This window comes from Musca domestica, unplaced genomic scaffold (assembly GCF_030504385.1).
Source record: "Musca domestica strain aabys unplaced genomic scaffold, Musca_domestica.polishedcontigs.V.1.1 29, whole genome shotgun sequence".
Lineage (NCBI taxonomy): Eukaryota > Metazoa > Arthropoda > Insecta > Diptera > Muscidae > Musca > Musca domestica.
In genome coordinates this window covers 5,103,405-5,126,765 of record NW_026712296.1, presented here as the reverse complement: position 1 = coordinate 5,126,765, position 23,361 = coordinate 5,103,405, and the positions used below count along the sequence as shown (strand labels likewise).

The window sequence follows — 23,361 nt, the reverse complement described above, 5'->3', positions numbered from 1 at the left end:
AAAAGTAGCTTGACTTCAAAACAGGTGCCCGTTTACATACAGTTCTGTCAAATTTTATAGATCAAGTTTTCATGTCCTCTAATTTATTTACGTCTATTAAAAATACCTCATTGTCTCTCTAAACGAGTATTCCCTTAAACCATCATCAATTAGATATGATAATAATTTAGTCTACATATTCCAAGAAGTAATCAAAATAATTAATTCTATGCTAAACATTAAAATAAATTATAATTGTCCGCTCAATCGGATCAATCACAACACATTCATTCATAAATCCAGGTAATTTATTCATTGATGATTCTCAAAAGAAATATTTTTATTTGCTCATTCAGACATAGCGCTCGTGCTATTTGTACCGTAAGCGCTACTCGGCCCAAATTTAAAAAGAAACCAAAATTGTTGTTGTTGCATTCTTCGTGAATTTATTAATAAATGTTATCAATCGGCCGGGAGACATTTACAATCAGTGACCAAAAACATACAGCAGACATGACAAGCCAACACTTATTATGGCCACATGTTAAAGCCATCAGTTTTATGGCTTAATACGATTTTCGACAAACTTCGACAAAAAAAAAATAATTGCAAATACACGCGAACCGATATGAGAACATATAACATTGCCAGAATACTAAATCGAGAGTGAAAGATACGCTGATACACAAATGTGCAGAACACTTAAGATATGCAGATGAATGCTAAGGCACCGTGGCTTCAATGAAAATGTGGCCAAAATGAAAATAAAACATATTCATTGCGGTAAAATAAGAGTTAGGAATTTTATTGATGGCATGGAACAAAATGTTTAATCCTGCAGCAACCGCAATGGTGCCAAATTTTCTTCTGGTCAAAGAGATTGTAGTAAAATTCCACGCACAAAGGTATTATGTTTTTATACCCTCCACCATTCTATGAGGGTATTTTAGCTTTGTCATTCCGTTTGTAACTCCTCGAAATATTCATGATAGACCCTACAAATTATATTTATTCTGGATCAGCGTAACATTCTAAGACGAATTGGCGATGTCCGTCTGTCTGTTGTAATCACGCCGTCTTTAGAACGAATTGAAATAGAAGGCTAAAATAAATACATGCATGTGTATTTTCCCAGTAGGCAGGTTAAGTTCGTAAATGGGCCAAAGTGTCGGTCCGGGTTTTCGTATAGCCCACATATAACGGCACCTCCCGATATTCGGCATTTTGGTGATTTTAACGACATCATTCACCCGAATTGTTTGAAAATTCGTATTCGAAGTTTGTTATGGGTACTACAGTCTATGCCTAAAAATTTCTTATGCAGATCCACGTCTTCGTATAGCCTCCATACAACGGTACCTCCCGACATTCGGTATTTTCATGATTTTAGAGACATTTTTTATCCGAATCGCTTCAAATGTCGTATTTGAAGATTCTAATGGATACTACAGAATATGACAAAAATTACTTATGCAGGTCCATGTCATCACTTAAAAGGTATTTTTCGGAATTTTTGATTTTTTGAAATTTTCTCCAAATGTTGGTATGATATACTTTACAAATAACCCAATATAAAATATATATTTATTACGGGTAGCTATACTAAATATGCATAGTGGTGGTAAAGTATCATATAATCGGCTTCACCCGACCTTTGACCTTTCTTTACTGGTCAGAACTGCGGTAGTGACTTTTCTATGGAAGTTTTATGGACAACAATATTCTAGAGACAGTAGCAATATAAAGCATAGCTAAATCGATGGAAGAACAGCTCATTTTTATACCCTCATCCATATGACTGCAGAGGGTATATATCATTTCATAGAAACAACAGTTTTAGACCCTAGGTCTTTTGGGAACGAATCATTTTCAGGACATTTGGATTAGATCTAGGGTTTCCCGCGTCCGTCTCTTTGTTTGTCTGGATGGTGTGCAAGATAACTCTTGAAGCAAGTATCCGATTTGGCCCAAAATTGCTACATCGTAGTATTATTACCAAACTTAGATCGAATTCGGAGACAGGCAACTTAGGCCAACTGCTTCTGGTACCTCCCCCACAAAAGGTAAACATTTCCAAAGAAAACAAGTAAACAAAGGCTATATTCGTGCGGGCCGATCATGTGACACCCCACAACAGTACAATATGTCAAAATCAATTTTGGAATATTTCATTTTTGAAATGATATCATAGATCACTGCCCAGATGTTTTCTTTACGCACTCCGTCGTGTTGTTAGATATTCAAAACAATTTCACACGAAAGTTGTGGTCCATTTTACATCTAAATATAATTCAGTGGTCATCAAAAATGCTAGACTTCTTCTCTGTCCTTAACTCTCTTGTCATGAAAAATTTCGTGTCGATTGGTTTTCAATTGTGACCTGTAGAGGAACAGCAAAATTAGTAAATTTTTCAGATGGTTGGTTCATTTGAACCAAAAACAATAGGCTTCTATTCTGACCCTTACCCTACCCACATGCAAAATTTCGTGAGGATCGGACGGTAGTTGCGACCTGTATATAATACCCTCAACACATAGTGTTTTGGGGGTTGTAGAAAAACTTTAAAAAATGTACAATTCAAAATAGTCAAATGGAAAAAATTGCATGCGATAAAAAAATGACAAACATTGAAAAAATTTAACAAAAATATTCACTTTTTTATTGGCATATTTTTACGAGATTTTCTTAGATTTTATACTTCTCTGATAAGAGACTATTCCGAAATGATGGGAATTGTGGAAATCAGTCCAGCGGTCTTTGACTTATAAGCGGTATAACTAAAATATATTCATGTAACGTATATATTGTACCTATATTGCTATATATCCGATATATTGGCTATCAGCATCACTGTAATGGTCAAAAGTGACCTTTTAATGTATTTGTGATTGGCCGGGATTAAAAATATTCGTGATTTAGTGGAAATTTGCTAGTTTTTTTTATTTATTTATTTATTTATTTTTTTTTTTTTTGTACATAAAACTTATGGTTGATTGTACCGATGGCCGTCCAAATTGGCAGGCTTCTGCCCTGCTCTAACTTTAACTCCATGCTAAATTACGCGTCAATTGGTCTATAATTGTAACTTGTAGAGTAGCTGCAATTTCAAGAAATTGTTCAGTTTTTCGTTCATTTAATATTTTGCGATCATCTCCAAAAACAATAGGCTTCTATTCTGACCCCTCCCGAGCATCATTTTTCAATTTTTTTTAATCGGACCATAAATTCGGTCTATAAAGTGATTACAAATTAACATGGACAGACGGACATACATTTCTAGATCGACTCAGCTCGGCGAGATAGAAATATCCATATATAGTTTCTCATATAGTTTCTCATGGGAACCAATATTTCGAGGTGTTACATAATATTGCCCCAATCAAACTTATAATACACCAACACATAGTATTGTAGGCTAAAAAAAGTATGTACAATTTAGTGAATATCGGTTCAGATATAGCTATAGGTCCCTTAAATTTAGTTCATCGGATTTGTCATTTTTGTGCTACGTAATATGCACTCCGTAACAACGACATTCAGGGAAATATATCAAATACAGCTCATAAATACCTATGCCAAATTTTATCGCGATCGATTTGAATATAGTTCCCATATATATCTTCGTTCGATTTCTCGATTATTACGCGCCAAATGGTTAATATACCTCCCCTACAATAGGTCAAAATTTTCGTAGAAAATATTTGACCTCATAGAACAGGAAAGGTTTATTCAATATTGTTCACAATTTGGAAACATTAATATTTGTGCCAGTGCTAGGTTGGGTTCAAAAATGGGCAACATTGGTGCACTCCGTCAAGTACCTCCTCCACAAAGAGTCAAAATTTCAAATATAAAATTCGAACACCCCAATATTACTTCCAACACAAGATCTGATGTGAAGATGGTAGAGATCGACTCACTCCTCCTGATACCTCCCCCACAACGGGCCAAAATTTTGAACAATTATAACTTTTATAAAATATAAAAAAGTCCTATTGTCTTCGAAGTTGGCACATCTCAATATTTCTAGCCATACAAGATCGGGTGTTAATATTGAATATATCGGACCACTCCTTCTGGTACCTCTCCCACAATCCTTATAACAGAGAAGCATGTCAGCGGTTAGATATACTAAGTATATCTTAATGTTTGACTAAACTCGAGATCTTATGTACATATCGACCCTCTCAAGGGGTCGATATGTACATTAGATCTCTCCGCACGCAAGCGGTCAAAATTTTTAATAAGTCAAGTGTCATATCAATTGAAAATAATTATTCGATGTTTCTTCTAACTTCGCAGAAAGCAATACCTTCATCGACATTAGTTCTATAGTGAATATGGAACTCATCGGCTCAGTCTTTCAGGTACCTACCCCATAAAGGGAAAAATAATAAATTTTTCTATAAGCCAAAGATATAATGTAAATACGGAATATTTCGGTTCACTCTTTCTCAAAGCTCCTCCACAAAAGTTCAACATTTTCCAAAAACAAGTAAAAAAACATTCAGTTCGGCCCTGCCAAACTTTTAATACCCTCCACCTTAGGGTAAAGGAAACATTAGAGCCCATTATGACCTACATATACCAATTTTTAGACATATTCATGGGAAAGTGTGCCAAAAATCATCAAAATTCCGAATATCGGAAATACGGCTATATGAGGCTATACACACAGTGCTAGAACCCATTAAGACCAACAAATACCAATTTCTATACAAATCCGCTAAGAAATGTGGCAAAAGCCATTAAAATGCCGAATATCGGGAGGTACTGTTATATGGGGGCTATACCAAAGCGTGGACCTATACATGCAATGTTTCGCCAAAGGAGCTAAAACCCATTATGACCTGAAAATGCTAATTTTCAGACAAATCCGTGAAAAAATGTAGCAAAAATCAACGAAATACCGAATATCGGGAGGTACCGTTATATGGGGACTATACCAAAACGTGGACCTATAATTACAATGATTCGCCACACGAACTGGGACGCATTATGACCTACAACTACCAATTTCCAGAGAAATTCGTGAAAAAATGTGTCAAAAATCATCAAAATACCGAATATCTGGAGGTCCCGTATATGGGAGCTATACCAAAACGTGGACCTATACATACAATGTCTCGCCACACGAACTGGGACCCGTTATGACCTACAAACACCAATTTTCAGACAAATCCGTGAAAAAATGTGGCATAAATCATCAAAATACCGAATATCGGGAGGTACCATTATATGAGGACTATATCAAAACGTAAAACGATATATCACATTTTCAATACCAACCATCCTAGATACAATACAAATTGCCATGCTAAATTTTGGCGCTCTACGTCAAATAATGTGGGCTGTATCGTGATTTCAACAGACAAACTGACATCGTTAAATCGACTTAGAATTTTAGGCTGATTATGAATATATATACTTTATGGGGTCTACGACGAATATTTAAGGATGTTACAAACGGAATAATAAAGTTAATATACCCTCCTTTCCAAGGTGGAGGCTATAAAATAGCCGAGTAGATATATGTAGTCCAAACCTGGCACCCACAACAATTATATCAGGTCATATACGAAATAGAAAATTTTGCTCCGCTCTTTCGAATGAAATCAATGAATAATCAAGTCAAAATATATTTTATTGTCAGACATAAGTTGAGGTTATATATCCGTCGACAATGTGTTGGTAATACAATAATTACAAAGCTCTTCTTTAGCCACTGTGCAATTGAGTCACCCACGAGTGTATTAACCTCGCTCGAATAATTTCTTTCTATGGAACTTGTGCGTGGATATTTTTGGTGCGGTTGCGTGCTTGAATCATGAGTTTCCGCAAAAATCAAACATAATAGAGGTGTGGAACATGGTCGCCAACGTCAGCAATATATCTAAGGAATCTGTTGTACTGATGGTGCTTGCTGTTTAACGAAAATTTTGAATGTGCGATTTAAAGAAAACAAAAAAAGAATCTACAGCTAATTTAGTATTTTGGGCAAGATTTTCTTATGAATAAAACTACCCATGGATAAATGGGTCATTAGAGTAAGAAACAGCCGTAGAGGAAAAGGCAACAACAATGCTGCGTGATTTGGACGATGGTGGGCGACTGGGTGGCTGATGTTTTTTTCTGTTGTTGTTTCTTTCAAACTGAGATGCGTGTGCCATATCGATACTTACTTAAAATTCTGGACTAGAATTTTGGGGAAATAAAACAGACAATGCTCCAACAATTGTGCTTTACAAACATAGATTTTGTTTTTGTTTCGTTTCACTTAACTTTTTTTATTTTATTTTGTTGCTGGGCTACGCTGCTGTGCTCGTAGTCCGGGCCGGGAATGCCTAAAAAGAAAGTGGTAGTGGTTGTTAAAACTGGGTCAATATTTAATGAAATCGCCAAATCAACACTTGTTCGAAAATTGAAAATGAAATTGTTTTAGATTTTATTTATCTGTATATTTTATTAATTTTTAACTTGTTTTTTTTTTTCTCTTTAAATAATATAGATTGATACATGCATATCATTTAACAAATAGTTTACTTTAATATAGAATAAATAAATAAATAATTAACTAAATGTGTTTTGTTTTTCTTCAAAACAATTAATTTTAAAATAAATAATTGGCCTTATGGAAGTAAAATATTTCTAATTTGTATTGTCGATAATTTCGTTTCAAAAGAATAATTTCTATACAGATATTTACATATCTAGTTTCGTTTCTAAATTACACTAAAAAGTCCAAACTAAGAATTTTTATAACAAAATTTGATTGGTTCATATTTTTTTAATCAAATACTCCGCTGCTACTCAGTTCATTTTCTCTGCCATTGATTGCGATAAGCCATATATTGAGCATCATAGGCCTGCTGCGGTTCCACCGGTCTGGGCTGATAGCTGTCCGTTGTCGAATCATATTCATCCACTGGATTATCCGTTTGCAGTGATCTCTTCCAGTAGCCACCGCCCGATTCGCTCCAATCCTCGCCATGATCCTCATAGTGATGCTGATGATGAGCATGTTCAACATAGACAACCTGTTGTTAGAAAGATTTATTCTTTGAAATAAAAATTACCCAAGGAAATACCAAAGAGACCGGGTGTATTTAACAACAAACAAACAACCAACCAAACATATTACAGTTTGGAATAGGCGGGCGAGAGAAGGACAGGGTTAGGGGCCAAAGCACTCATTTGTCCTTCCCTAGATGTTGTGTGGTGTAAGGAATTATAGAGAGTGAAAAGAGAGTTTGTGATGTCTGGGAGTTTGGGTGTAAGTATAAATGTATGTATGTGTCATTGTGCAGTGTTATTGAGGAGGTAGTATACTAGAGAAAAACAATAATAACAATAACAATAAAACAATATTTAGTTATAATTTAACAAAGAAAAAATGTTCTAAATGCATTCAAATTTGTTTATTTTTCGAGTCGAAACATCTCAGTGATAGATTCTCTTAAATTGTCAATGGGAACGTCACAATGTACAAACAAGTAAAACTGCAGTAAGTTCGGCCCGACCAAATACCCTCCACCATTTGGATTGAATTTAAAAAAAAAAATCGAAAAAATAAAGTTGGTTAAGAATTCTGTTAAAATCTTAAAAATACCGAATATAGGGAGTTGCCGCTATAATGGGGGCTATACGCAGACCTGGACCGGCATAGAAAAATTTCTGTTATAGCAAATACGAAATTTGAAACAATTCAATGTAGCTAAAATCATCAAAATACTAAGTATAGGGATGTACCGTTATTTTGGGGCTATACGAAGACCTGGACCTGCATAGACTATTTTATGTCACAGGCTGTATTATCCTTTACGAATTTCAGGCACAAAATATGAAACAATTCCGGTGAATAAGATTGCTAAAATTGACACAGGCTGCAGCACCCTTTAAAAACTTCAAGTACAAAATTTGAAACAATTCCGGTGAATAATGTCGCTCAAATCATCAAAAAACCGAAAATAGGGAGATACCGTTATATGGGGGCTACACGAAAACTTGGACCTACATAGGCAACATTCTGTCACAGGGTGTAGTACCCATTACAAACTTCAAGTACAAAATATGGCGAATAATGTCGCTAAAATCAGAAGTGCTAGGTCTGATGTGAAGATGGAATATATCGAATCACTACCTCTGGAACCTCCCCACAAAGGGTCAAAATTTTGAATAACCATGAAGCTCTTTAAACGTGAAATGAACATCCGACTCCATTCAGACATGGTGCATCTCAATATTTCCACCAACACAAGATCTTTTGTAAAGATGGTAAAGATCAGACCATTTTTGCTGGTACCTCCCCCACATAAGGTTCCCCCGCTCAAAGAAAGCGAAATAAGCATCCACTCTCTTCAAATTTCACACTCTCTTCAAATTTTTCTCACTCTGTATTTGCAGGTACAATTCTTCGTATAGCTCCCCTATATCGGTACCTCCCTATATTCGATATTTTGATGATTTTAGCTACGTTATTTACAGGAATTTTTTCATGTTTCGTATTTGAATATGGCCTGTGACAAAAGTTGCCTATGCAAGTCCACGTCTTCGTATAGACCCCGATATGATGGTGACTTCCTATATTTGTTATTCTAGTTTTTAACAGAATTTTTAATGGATTTTATTTTTTTATTATTATTGTTTTTTTAATTTCCAAATTTGGTCCAAAGTTCAGGCCGAACTTACCAAATTCAGAAAAAAATCATTGAAAAATGCGACGTACATTTTTAAAATATTGGATGTCGGGAGGTACAGTGATATGTGTCAATTTGGAAATGGATGATATCCATTGCTAACTTCAAAAAAACCCAATTTGATACCATTGCTTTAAAAAAATGTGGCAAGGATGTTTGTTACGCACTAGGAAAAATTGCCTAAAATTTGTTTTAAAACTATTAATAAAACGCCCAAAACATTTAAAGGGTTTCGTTCATTTCGTTTGGAAGCTAGAATGGTTTCCATACACGGACGGACACGGCTACATGTACATAGCATTTAATACTGAATGCTGAGGTGCGCACATCTCTACATCTTCATTCTGTTACAGCCTTCATGCGTATGTTAGCATGGGCTTTTTGACTGATGAAGAATAAATAAGTTTTGATTTACTGGTTGGATAGGTTTCGACTCTTATTTTTTGTCCGGATTTATACTAGACAAGTTTACTTGTGTCAATTTTTACCTTTTTTTTCTCTTTTCAATTTGCCTCTTGCTTCTACAAACAAAGAAGTGCCGTCAGAAACCTTGCCTAATATAAATTCGGACATTTTAAAATTGTTCACCAATTTGAAAAAAAAATGTTTTCAACATATTTTACAAAATAATTAAACAATATAACTCTAATTTACAGGATACTTAAAAACAACAACAACAGCAATAGTAGTTAAAAAACCTTTTTGGATAATAAACATTCATACCTTTTGTGGTACTCCGCCACGTTTCACATCGATCCAAAATCTTGCAATATTTATCAGCAAACCGATTAGAGCTATGGCAAAGAATTTTATTTGTAAATGAGCTCCTAGAATTTTCAAAAGTAGCTCAATTTTTGCTTTCAGGAATGAGCCGAGTAGAATGAACTTTTGGATGGCCTTCTTCTTCTTCTTCTTTTTGCCACGAGTCACTGAAATATGAATAAATGCGAGACATTAGTAATCACTCGTTTTAGGCACAGGCAAAGGAGCTTAGAACTACAAAATAATAAAATAAAGCAAAAAACTGGGAGGTTGGTGTTTGTTAGTAATGGGTGCGTTTTTGAGTGCGTTAATATCCAAGGAGGTAAATAAGCAAAATAGTTAATATATACAAATATCGGTAGTGTTTGATAAAATTACAACATTTTCAACGCAAAATTATAAACATTGGTTTATCATGAATTCTTGGTCACTTATTCACTGACAAGCGTAAGCTTGGGACGCAATACAAGACAATAAATATCTTAAAATGGCACTGTATCTGTAGTTTGATATAATATTGCTATTTTACTGGGAAAAATGCGCTTTTACCAACACTTAACCCAAATCAACTATCAGACTTGAAAGATAATTTTATCATAAAATAATAATAAAAAACAAGTAAGCAAAGGCTACAGTCGAGCGGGGCCGACCGTTGAATACCCTACAACACTATAATAAGTGATACAGTTTATATAGGCGAGATACTCGAATGAATTCCACAAGATATTGTGACAAATAATAAAAGAAAACCATCAGGTTTCGTTCTCTAATTTTCGAATAATAGCAACTTGAGCTAATTTGCTCATTTCCAATTTATTGGTAGATGTTGCACGTAAATGGGCTTCCTGGATCTGGAACCAATATTTCCCAAAGACCTATAATCTCTCAGAAGTGGCAAAAGATTAAAATTTATTATTGGTTTTTGACTGAAACGCATCTATATGAGATACAGACATTTGACTATATTCTTCAACGAAATCAGCGTTAACGAAATAGTCAGAAGTGCGTTTTTCCTGTATTTGTGAATTCTCCAAAAAGTCACTGGAATGGACATTTTCGTATTTTGTCTACAAAAGTTGGCAAACTATTTCACACTTTGAATATTTTTGGATGGCCATCCAAAACTGCTTGGCTTTTGCAATGTCCGGTAACCCCCATTCAAATGTGCGTGAGGGTCGGGCGATAATTACGACCTGCTGACAATTTTGCAGTTTTTTGGTCCATTTCAACCCCTAAATATATAGCGATCATATCCAAAAAGAGTAGGCTTCTATTCTGACCCTCTCCATTCAAAATTTCGTAAGGATCGGACCATAAATGAGATCTGTATATGATATCCTGATATCCTAACTACTTAGTTTTGTTAGCTGTAGAAATATTAACAAATGTTTAATTCAAAATGAAAATATGCCAAAAATATGACAAAATTGAAAAAATATGAGAAAATTTTAGAAAATCAATATTTTCATCTTTAGAAAGATATTTTTATGCGATTTTTTTAGACGTTTTTTCTTTCCTGCCAAGAGGCCATTCTGAATTAATGAGAACAGTCGAAATCAGTTCAGCTGTTCTCGACATATAAGAGATCTTTCAAGCATATCTTCTTTGATAGACATATATATCGCATATATTTTGCTATATATCCGATTTGTTGGATGTTAACATCAATGTAAAGACCAGAAGTAACCTTGTCATGGCTTTGTGATTTCGCCGGGATTTAAAATATTCGCGGTTTAATGAAAATTTTTGAATTTTTTCAACACAAAAGATATGGTCTATTTTACCCGCTAAATATTATCCGATGACCACCCGAATTGGTAGGCTTCTTCCCCGACCTTAACTCTAGCTACATGCGAAATTCCGCGTCGATTGGTCTATAATTGCGACCTGTATAGCTACTGCAAAATCCGACATTTTTTCAGTATTTGGTCCATTTCAACCCCTAATCATTTGGCGATCATCTCCAAAAGAAATAGGGTTCTATTCTGACCCAAACCCCACCTTCGTGCAAAGTTTCGTAAGGATCGGGCCATAATTGCGACCTGTAGAGTGATTACAAATTAACAGGGACAGACGGACAGACGGACGGACGGACATACATAGCTAGATCGACTCAGCTCGGTGAGCTAGGAAGATCCATATATACTTTCCTATATGGGAAACCAATATTTCGTGGTGTTACATAATTTTTGGCCCAATCAAACTTATAATACCCCCAACACATAGTGTTGTAGGGTATAAATACAAATAATTTTATAATACACATGATTTTACAAAGATCACAAATTGTTAATTAAATTCAAATGTAATCAACATAAAACCAGTAAAGAAAGTCTTAAAGTCGGGCGGGGCCGACTTTATGATACCCTACACCACTTTGCTAATTTAGTAGAGCTCCACATAACAATTAAAAGTTTTTTTTATGGGAGAATACAATCATACACGCTATGATTATAATTATAATTTAAAGTTCAAAAGACTAAATATGCCGAAGCATTTGTTTCTTTTAAATTCGGAATTATATTGCCCATTTGGTGCACAATTAATCTGAAATCGGATAAAGATATATATGGGAGCTATATCCAAATCTAAACCGATCTCGATAAAATTTGGCAAAGATTTTTCCGAGCTGTATTTGATATATTTCCCTGAATATCGTTGTTACGGAGTGCATATTACGGTTGTGGGTAACAAATATAACAAATCGGATGAATAATATATATGGAAGCTATAGCTATATCTGAACCGATCTTCTTTTGACATACTACCTTCCAGACTCAATTTGGTCGTAAGTGCCAAATTCCATCCCATTTGGACAAATATTAGACGTTTGTTGCACAATAAAAGGTAAATCGGACGAAGTTATATATGGGAGCTATATCCAAATCTGAACCGATCTCGATAAAATTTAGCAAATGTATTTCTGAGCTGTATTTGATATATTTGTTGTTTCAGAGTGCATATTACGGCGGCGGTGGACAAAAATAAGAAATCGGATGAATATTATATGTATGAGAGCTATAGCTATATCTGAACCGATTTCGATCAATTTTGGCATACTTATTTTTTAATTAGGTTGTATGTGCAAAATTCCATACTATTCGGACTGATATTACACGTTTGGTACACAATAAAAGGCAAATCTGACGAAGATATACATGGGAGCTATATCTAAATTTTGCTTTGTTTACAAAAATACATGGACAGACGGACGGACGGAAATGCATAAATCGACTCAGAATGTGATTCTATGCAGATCATCAAAAGGAACTATGGGTCTATCTCGGGTGTCTATGGGTCTATACCCTGACCACCTTGTGGGTGTAGGGTATAAATATTACATATACCGCATAAAGGATATATATTCTTAACCAGCAAAAGGTTCAATGTGCGATTTTGCTTCCGAACGAAATGAAGTAGGTTGAAATACATTTTAGGTCCCTAGAATTCTTTATACCCTCCACCATACATAGTGTGGAGGGTATATTAAGTTTATCATACCGTTTGTAACTCATCGAAATAATAATTTTAGAGCTAACAAAGCATATATATATATATATATATATATATATATATATATATATACCCTCCACACTATGTATGGTGGAGGGTATAAAGAATTCTAGGGACCTAAAATGTATTTCAACCTACTAAATTTTAAGACGAGTTCACCCGAATAAAAATAGGAAGCTGAAAATTTGCACATATCAATCTTTTGTCTATGATATCGGTCCACAATATCACATAGCCCCCATATAACAGTTCCCCCCGATATTCGGAATTTTGATGATTGTAGCCAAATTTGCCAATGAAATTTTCTGAAAATCCACACAAAGAGTTCCTTCTGAGTACTTTACCCCTTGGAAGAATATTGTCCATATAGCTCCACGATATCGTATATCCCCATATGACGGTACCTCCCTATATTCTGAAAATCCACATAAGAAATTCTTTCTATGCAGTTTACGCCCTGAAAGAGAATTGTCTATATAGGACCACGATATCGTATAGCCCCCATACCACGACATTCGGTATTTTGATGATTTTAGGGGCATTATTCACCGGAGTTGTTTCAAAATTCGAATTTAGAGTTTTTAATAGGAACTACAGTCTAATGCAGAAAATTGTCTGAGCAGGTCCATATCTTCGTATAGGCCCAATACATCAGCACCTCCCCATATTCGGTATTATGACGATTTCAGGTAAATTTCGTATTTGAAGTTTCTAATGAAAATTGTCTATGCAGGTCCACGTCTTGGTATTTACCCCAATATAAGGGCTTATTCGGTATTTTTACGATTTCAATAGAATTTTTAAAATACGTTAACTATTCTGTTAAAATCTTTTCTTATTTTATTTTATTTTTATTTATTTATTTTTTTTTTTTTTTTTTTGAAAATTTCCAAATTTGTTCCAAATGGTGGAGGGTGTTCAAAGTTCGTCCCTGTCGAACTTGCTACCACTATATAACTGTACCGGAAGATTTAATATGTTCTGGTCATTTGAGACCCTATCTAAACTGAATTTTTTGCAAATTGGTAGTAGAACTGTTTATATAGGTCTATGTCTTGACAAAGTCCCCACATAACTGTACCTTCCGATATTCACGATAATATATAAACTTGGAGTTCGTGATGTGTGCTACCTCTATAAAAAAAACTGTCCAAAAACGGGGCCATGTCTTCAAATAGCGCCCATATATACCTCTCGATATTCGGTATTTTCACGATTTTACCCTTATTTTTCACCAGAATTGTTTTAAATTTAATGGATACTACTTTGCAATGGATACTACTTCATGTGACAGGAAATTGCAGATGCAAGTCCACGGATTCGGCAAAATGTTCTCACATTTTCGTATTATCGTCGTATAACAATACCGAGCGATATTCGATATTTTGATAATTTATGTTATTTTTTACGTAATTTTTTCAAATTAGGTATTTGAAGTTCGTAATTGGTACAACTTCCTAGCAAAGAAAAGTATTATCTTCGTATATCCCACATATGATGGTAGTATCCGATATTCGGTATGTCCTTATTTTTTCATAGACAAGTTGAATGGAGGCAATTTTTATTGTTTTTTCATCATTGCCTTTTCTGCGATTTTTTATTATACTTGTGTATAAAAATAAAAACACAGAATTAATTGCAGTAGGAACAGACAACGAATGACATCTAGAACACATGCCTAAAGTAAATTCGGACTATTTCCGATTTTATACACATTTTTAAACAGGACTATCACAAGATTGATATTATGAGTTCGCAATAGCCATCGCTTGCTCTATAGATATTTGGCTATATATGTCCATGTTTTCGTATAGCTCCCTATAGTACTACACCCCGAAAAAGTTACAAAATTCTTTCAAAAGGTGGAGGATATTTGAGAATGGGCTACCCCGAACTTAGCTGATTTTTTACTTGTTAATATTGTATATTATTTCCTATTTAATATATTGTATACATATTGGGTCTGTCAATCCCTGAAATTGAACTGTTTGATGCCATATGTTCTCTTCACGCCATCTGTCCGTGAAATTGTGAATTACTAAAATAAAATTGTCGGCATTGCTTGGGGTTTGTCATTAGTGAGTAAACAAAATACGGAAGTCGATAAGACTGTGCTGCAAGTGGTGTGTGTCTTAACTAATATGAACAATAACTTCAAACATCTTCACAGGGTGGTTGACCGTCGACTCTGTTTTACTGTAAATGTTGTAAACTTGTTGTAAATTATACCAGTATGGCTTTTTAAATTCATATAAATCAAAATTCGCCTATACGAAAATATCGTGGAACTAAAGGCATTTAGGTTTAAAAATGTATTTCATTTAAATATATAATAGAGTTATCAAAGTCATAATACCTTTCGGGTACAAAAATGGCTCTGAGTAGTCTGAGCAAGCCTTATTTGTTAAGTAGATGGCTGAATGCTAGGGAGAGACACTTAAATCCGAAAACAATACCGCTTAACGGACATTGGTACGATTCTTCAGCAGAAGTCATCGCAATCAAAGAGCATCTACTGTTCTAGTCAATTTGCTTATTTTTATCCAAAGCATAACTACGAAAAATATCTTAATATAGACATATGAAATTCGAAATTTTCCTCAATTATCTGTAGCATTTCATAACTTAGCTTTAGATAGAAATGCTTTATAGTAAATATCAAAAATCAAGAGGCACATTTATAGCCAAAAGAAATTACCTATTTTTTATGCAAAACACTGATAAATCGACATTTAAATTATCAATGTTATACTAAAATATAATTCCCATCTCCATACAACTATATTATTTATAAATCAAAATATACAATTGGAGAAGTTAAATTGAAGAAGGTACATTTAGAAATAAGCAGAGATGGTGTATGATCCTGCTTTAGGATCAATATTATAAGTTTCCGATAGTTAGAGATATATAATTTGCTCACTAAGATTAAGAAAAAATTTTCATCCTGAGTGTGATTATCAAACTAGGCAGGCAGATTTGGCAGAAAATTGAACTGAAGGTATCACATATTAGCATAAATTTTATAATAACTTTTTATAAATGTTTATACAATTTTTCAAAGAAATGTTTTTTTTTTTTTTTTTTTTTTTGAAAATGCCATTTTTTGGCAAATTGAAGTCCGACAATCAAAGAGGTACATTTATACCCAAAAGAAATGACCTATTTTTTTATGCAAAACACTGATGTCTCAAATTACATCCAATTTATGAGTTCATGAGGCTTTACCTAAATATGAATCGTTTTTCATATCATGTTAGAGTCATATGTAAATTGGTTTTTTACATTTTATGTTTGCTTTAACATTCTTTAAAGCGCTTACAACCATTTTTAAAAATTAATTATAAATATGATTCTAGCATTATATGTAATCGACCTTTAGGAGTTTAGTAGAAGATAAGGAGTCAAAACGCTAGGTAACACATGATATTAGAGTCATACGTAAGTGACTGTTTGTCACGATTATCTATAGCATACTTTTAGATACATTTTATAATATATATGCCAAATATATCAAGATATGACATAATCGCGATATGGAACTTCAAAGTTAAAATATTCTAGAATCCTGATAAAATGTTATAACGAGAAAGAAAATTAAATTTAAAATTATGAAAAGACCGATTAAAGATTATCTAAAGTGTGTTTTTCAAAATTTATATTTTACATTTTGGTAAGGTGCTCCCAGTAAATTTTAAATTCATAAATAACGCTAATTTCTATACTCTGAAACACTTGCATTTTAAATTCTGGGGTGCGTCTAAAAGTATACCATTAAAATGCTACAGATAATTGCGGAGAAATTCACTTTACATACGAATCTAACATTATGTGTAATCTAGCCTTACGGGCCTGCCTCTGTATGACAATTCGAAAGTGAATTCGAATTAAAGATACCGTTCCAAATATGATTTTCACATTATATATGGAAAAGAAGTAAGGAAAGGTCAAAAGTCGGGCGAGCCCGACTAATGATACACTACACCACTATGCGTATTTATTAGAGTTCCAGAAACAAACAAAAAAAAAAATACTTATAGTTGGAATTTATGTGAAGTAGATTATACCAACTATGAACCTTATTTGAATGCGTAATATGGCTTCTGAGTAGTTGCATTTTGGGAACTATATCCGACTCTGAATCGATTTTCAACAAATTTTACGGAGGCTTTTGTGTCTCTAGTACCAAACAAGTAAGCAAAGGCTACAGTCGAGCGGGGCCGACCGTTGAATACCCTACAACACTGTAATAAACAATACAGTTTATATAGGCAAGATACTCGAAAGAATTCCACAAGATATTGTGTTAATTAATTAATCTTCGAATAATAGCAACTTAAACGAATTTGCTCATTTCCAATTTATGGGTAGATGTTGCACGTAAATGGTTTTCCTAGATCTGGAACCAATGTTTCCCAAGGACCTATTATCTCTCAGAAGTGGCAAAAGATTAACATTTATTATTGGTTTTTGACTGAAACGCATCTATATGAGATACAGACATTTGAATATATTCTTCAACGAAATCAGCGTTAACGAAATAGTCAGAAGTGCGTCTTTCCTGTATTTGTGAATTCTCCAAAAAGTCACTGGAATGGACATTTTCGTATTTAGTCTACAAAAGTTGGCAAACTATTTCACACATTGAATATTTTTGGATGGCCATCCGAAACTGCTTGGCTTTTACAATGTGCGGAAGCCCCCATTCAAATGTGCGTGAGGATCGGGCGATAATTACTATCTGTTGACAATTTTGCAGTTTTTTGGTCCATTTCAACCCCTAAATATATGGCGATCATCTCCAAAAAGAGTAGGCTTCTATTCTGACCCTCATCTGATCCCCATGCAAAATTTCGTTAGGATCGGGCCATAAATGCGATCTGTATATGATATCCTGATATCCTAACTACTTAGTTTTGTTAGCTGTAGAAATATTACCAAATGTTTAATTCAAAATGAAAATATGCCAAAAATATGACAAAATTGAAAAAATATGAAAAATGTTACAAAATCAATATTTTAATCTTTAGAGAGATATTTTTATGCGATTTTTTTAGACGTTTTTTCTTTCCTAACAAGAGACCATTCTGAATTAATGAGAACTGTCGAAATCAGTTCAGCCGTTCTCGACATATAAGAGATCTTTCAAGCATATCTTCTTTGATAGACATATATATCGCACATATTTTGCTATACATCCGATTTGTTGGATGTTAACATCAATGTAAAGGTCAGAAGTAACCTTATCATGGCTTTGTGATTACGCCGGGATTTAAAATATTCACGGTTTAATGAAAAATTTTGAATTTTTTCAACACAAAAGATATGGTCTATTTTACCCGCTAAATATTATCTGATGACCATCCAAATTGGTAGGCTTCTTCCCCGCCCTAAACACTAGCTACATGCGAAATTCCGCGTTGATTGGTCAATAATTGCGACCTGTATAGCTACTGCAAACTCCGACATTTTTTCAGTATTTGGTCCATTTAAACCCCTAAACATTTGGCGATCATCTCCAAAAGAAATAGGCTTCTATTCTGACCCTAACCCCACCTCCATTTTAAATTTCGTGAAGATCGGACCATAATTGCGACCTGTAGAGTGATTACAAATTAACATGGACAGACGGACAGACGGACGGACGGACATACATAGCTAGATCGACTCAGCTCGGCGAGCTAGGAAGATCCATATATACTTTCCTATATGGGAAACCAATATTTCGAGGTGTTACATAAATTCTGGCCCAATCAAACTTATAATACCCCCAACACATAGTGTTGTAGGGTATAAAAACATATAGTGCATGATATGACTTCGATAAAGATTATATTACAAAATATCTATTCCAGCAATAGATATATCGGACCGAGTTTCACAAAATGGAATATGAAAAAATCTATCCAATTTGGGCTGATATTACATATATGGTGAACAATAACTTTGAAATCGGATGAAGATGTATATCGAAGGTATATAAAGATCTGAACCGATCTCGAAAACATTTGATAGAGGTATTTTCGAGCTGTATCTGATGTCGAGTACATATTACGTATGTGAGTGACTTTAACACTAAATCGAATGAAACATATATATGGAGCTATAGCTATGTTTGAACCAATTATCACCAAATTTGAAGTATTTATTTCTAGGATAATTCCATTGGAATTGCCAAGATTCACTTCATTTGGGCTGATATTAGCGGATAAAGATATTCATGGAAGCTATATCCAAATCTGATCCGATCCAGGCAAAATTTTGGGAACTTATTTCTGAGCTGTATCTGATATCTAATACCAAAGATCATTGTTGTGGAGTGCATATTACTCATGAGAGGTATTTAAAACCCCAAATCGGACGAAACATATATATGGGAGATATAGCTATATCAGAACCGATTTTCACCAAATTTGAAGTACATACTTCTGGGTTGATTGTGGTCGGAAGTGTCAAAAATTCTTTCCATTTCGATGGACATTAACTATCTCTTGCACAATAAACCTGAAGTCGGTCGAAAATATATATCTAAATTTGAACCGATTTTTTTCAATAGGGTTCGTCCTTGGGCCAAACGAATATTGTTTGAACAATTTCCTCTCAATTGGATAATTAATGCGACCTGCAATTTGTTCACATAAATACATGGACAGACGGACGGTTAAACGGACTGACATGCATAAATAGACTCAGAAAGTGATTCTATGAAGTAACTGTGGGCCTATCTCGCTTCATTCTCCATGTTACAAACAAATGCATAAAGACATAATACCCTTATCGCTATGTGGTGTAGGGTATAAAAAAGAATTTAAAACTTAACTGCCCGAACAGACCTTCGATAAATCGACATTTAAATTATCAGAGTTATACTAAAATATAATACCCATCTCCATACAACTATATTATTTATAAATCAAAATATACAATTGGAGAAGTTAAATTGAAGAAGGTACATTTAGAAATAAGCAGAGATGGTGTATGATCCTGCTTTAGGGTCAATGTTATAAGTTTCCGATAGTTAGAGATATATAATTTGCTCACTAAGATTAAGCAAAAAATTTTCATCCTGAGTGTGATTATCAAACTAGGTAGGCAGATTTGGCAGAAAATCTAACTGAAGCTATCACATTTTAGCAATTAATTTTATAATAATTTTTTTTATAAATGTTTATACAATTTTTTAAAGAAATATTTTTTTTTTTTTTTGAAAATGCCATTTTTTGACAAATTGAAGTCCTGACAATCAAATTTGTCTAAAGTTAACTTATCCCCGAATTCGGCTATAGTTCTCTCTGACTAAAGGCTACTTTAAAGATAACTCAGAAAACTTTCATAGTACCAACTTCATAGAACCCATGAATTGTCAATGGGCAAATCAATAAGGATTCTTCAATTCAACTTCTCCTTTCAAGCTACAAAAGATATAGGGACGAGAAAAGCAAAAGCATGCGGGTGATAGGAAATGGTGCACAAAAGTTATTCAAACACACACCTCCAATACTTCTACCATATTTCAGTGGGCGCTTTTTGCGTTTTCCGCCTTCCTCCAGAACATCAAAATCGCTCAGTGCATCCAACAGTCCCAGCGATAAATGGTCCGTTGATGGTTCTTGTTCAACGACTACGGTTGTAACGTCGTCGCCCTTCTTTCGTTTACGTCTCTTATCTTTAAGGGGTTTGCCCTTTCTCTTAGCCGGTTTCACTTTGTGGACAACTTCCTGAACATGATGTTCAGCTTCTGCTAATTGATGTTCTAACGGTTGTATAACCAATAGATTAGCAGCTTGTGATGCAATGTCATGTTGGCTGCCTTTTTTCTTGTTCTTATTTCTGTTGCCCTTCTTCCTCTTGAAACGATCGTTGGCATCTTTTAGCTCGTCCGTGGTGTGCTGATCGCCATTATCGTGCGATTCAATTTCAATGAATTCATTGCCATTGGATGCATTGTCATTGATGATGGCGGTATTTTTTGAATCACCCTCGTCCTCTTCATCATCGTTGTCATTATCAGTTTCATCTTCGTCATCATCATCATCATCACCATCGCCTGCTTCGTCATCATTTTCCGTATCATCAACTTCATCGTTTTCACTGGGTGCTTGATCGTTTTGTATATCGTTGTGTACTTTAAAACTTTGACCATAATCATATTCTCGCCCAAGAAATCTAAATGAAAAAAATTGTTTTTATTTTTCGAAGGTATATTTGTGGCATATTGGCATTCTCTTACCCATCTAAAGATTCCGATAGGTACTCCTTCATGTAGTTGGTACCAATTTCGATTTTCTTTAAAATTGTGGATGGTTTCTCTTTGATCACTAATTCGGAGGCACTGTATCCACGTCTCTCCAACGTTGCATTTAGTTGCTGATCGGCTTCAACTGGAATTGGAAAAAATTTAATTTAGAAAAATTAATAACATTTATTAAATATGTATAAATTTTTTCTATTAATTTTTTTTAAAGATAACGTATGGCAACGTGGAATCCCTCTGTTTTTTAGATGGTACAACTCCCCTAGAAATTTTCTATCTAAAACTATTTCAACGTCTCCATATGTGAACCCAAGAATACAAGAGTGACCAGAGGCCATTTACCCAATACCGAATAAAATTCAATTTAGGACTTTTCGAAAAAGTAAATATACGTTTCCAAATCTAAAGTACATATTGTGAAAACTACCTCCATATCACAATCCTACACTCCGCCAGTATTGTTAACTTCAAATTTCAGGATTCCAGCTCCATCCGGTCCCTCAAATTCAAATTGTACAAAATTTAGTACCGTTTAAAACTTTTCGTATACATGATACACATACTTCCAAAATTACCTCCTTACATCCTCCAAATGCAGAACATTTTAGTACTTTTGGTACACTCCTTCGATTACACACTCTATCAGTGGCCCTCACTTCAAGTTCTACCTCTACAGGTTCGTCAGAAATAAAGGGTAGCATATTTAACACATTTTAGAACTTTTCGTACCATCCTAGTACGAATTTCCAAAAACCTAGCCTTATCTGATACCCTCGGACCAAAAATGACCCCTACCTAATTTCAAGACGATAGCTTCAGTCGTTTCGTCTGGGAGTTGATGAATCATTAAGTCAGTCAGCCGTTTCGTCTGGACGTTGATCAATCATAAAGTCAGTCAGTCACGCAATATCTCAGAAGTTCGACTCACGGCGAATCTATCATTCTGGCTTCTTAATAATATACTATGCAATTTCTCAAAAAGAATTCTCCCACCCCATTTTTGATCCCTTTACTATGTCACAATGTAATCGGTTCCGCTTAGTTGAACTAAAGGACTTTACTATAGCAACAGAGTATTTTTCTTGCCATTAACTTTTGCAGACCCCCAATATAATTTCCTCAAACTTAAGCTAGTAAAAACACATAAATCATCTAAACATTGCTACCACGTCTCTTTTGGCATTGACAGACACTCGTCAATTATCACTGTCACCACAAAACAGACCATGGACAATGAGACAAGCCGACACTGGCGTTTAACTCCTCTTTATGAGTTGAACATTATATATGTTAGCCAGTGTGCGCATGCGCATAAAAATACATAAATCGTTTCCGAGATACATTGTAAACAAAGATGTAATAACTCTATTTAAAGAGGACGGCTAACTCATTGCAGATCTTTTTTTCCCCACATCAAAAGCAATTTTATTGCACAATTTAAAAAATTAAATATCCAACAGATTACACAATAGCGACCGCAACTTACCTTTCAACTTTTGCCACTGCGAGTGCAGCTCATTGTCCCAGATATCCAAAATACGACCAGATTGTTGGCGTGCACAAGACCAGGGTTCCGCTCGTATTGGGCATAATACTAAATCTAAGTATGGTGATACTTCTGAAAAGAAAGGAAAATGAAACCATAACATCAAAGTAGGGCTTTACGATATTTTTACACTTTTTAATTGTGCTATGTTTATAACTATTTATGGCATTTAAAGAAGAGGTAAGTAAATCATTTACTTTGGTTACGCTTTGTTTAATGAAATTCCAGTTCGGCTTTGTAATGCGTGTGTGCATAGATGTAAAAGCAAGGCAAAAACAACTGCCAGTCTAAGGGGAAACTGCATGCGCCTAACGTTATTGGATCTTCGCTGCAGCATCGTTTCCAAGCTGATAAGTAAATAAACATTTGGAGAAAGTTGTGTTTATTTGGTCGGTTGATTGCCGCCGTCTCTATGCCTTCGTATCTCTCTTTTGGAGTTGCCTAATTTTTAATGCTATTGTATTCCACTATTCTCAATAAAATAATTGTCATGGCATGCCTTGTTAGCACGTAATGCGATTTAATGATGTTTTCAAACTGTGCTTAATTTGTTGCCAATCTGAAATATAGTTATCAAATCGCTGAGGACACAATTTTAATACACACCTCG

At 34.5% G+C, this 23,361-nt stretch overlaps 1 protein-coding gene across 3 annotated transcripts in view; it reads right to left on the bottom strand.

Annotated features, from left to right (window-relative positions):
* Positions 1 to 6,466: 6,466 nt before the first annotated feature.
* Positions 6,467 to 23,361, bottom strand: part of LOC101888984 (DNA ligase 1) — a 39,966-nt gene continuing 23,071 nt past the window's right edge. Inside the window, exons 2-6 of one of the 3 annotated variants that reach the window (XM_020039985.2) lie at positions 22,692 to 22,823; positions 21,182 to 21,332; positions 20,444 to 21,117; positions 9,400 to 9,605; positions 6,467 to 6,987 (exon numbers count right to left, since the gene is read on the bottom strand). In XM_020039985.2, the coding sequence (XP_019895544.1) occupies positions 6,796 to 6,987; positions 9,400 to 9,605; positions 20,444 to 21,117; positions 21,182 to 21,332; positions 22,692 to 22,823 (1,355 nt within the window). In that variant the 3' untranslated portion in view covers positions 6,467 to 6,795. Of the gene's footprint in view, positions 7,018 to 9,399; positions 9,606 to 20,443; positions 21,118 to 21,181; positions 21,333 to 22,691; positions 22,824 to 23,361 lie in introns of all 3 variants that reach the window. The other 2 variants (XM_011297964.3, XM_005176741.4) reach the window with 2 other exon arrangements.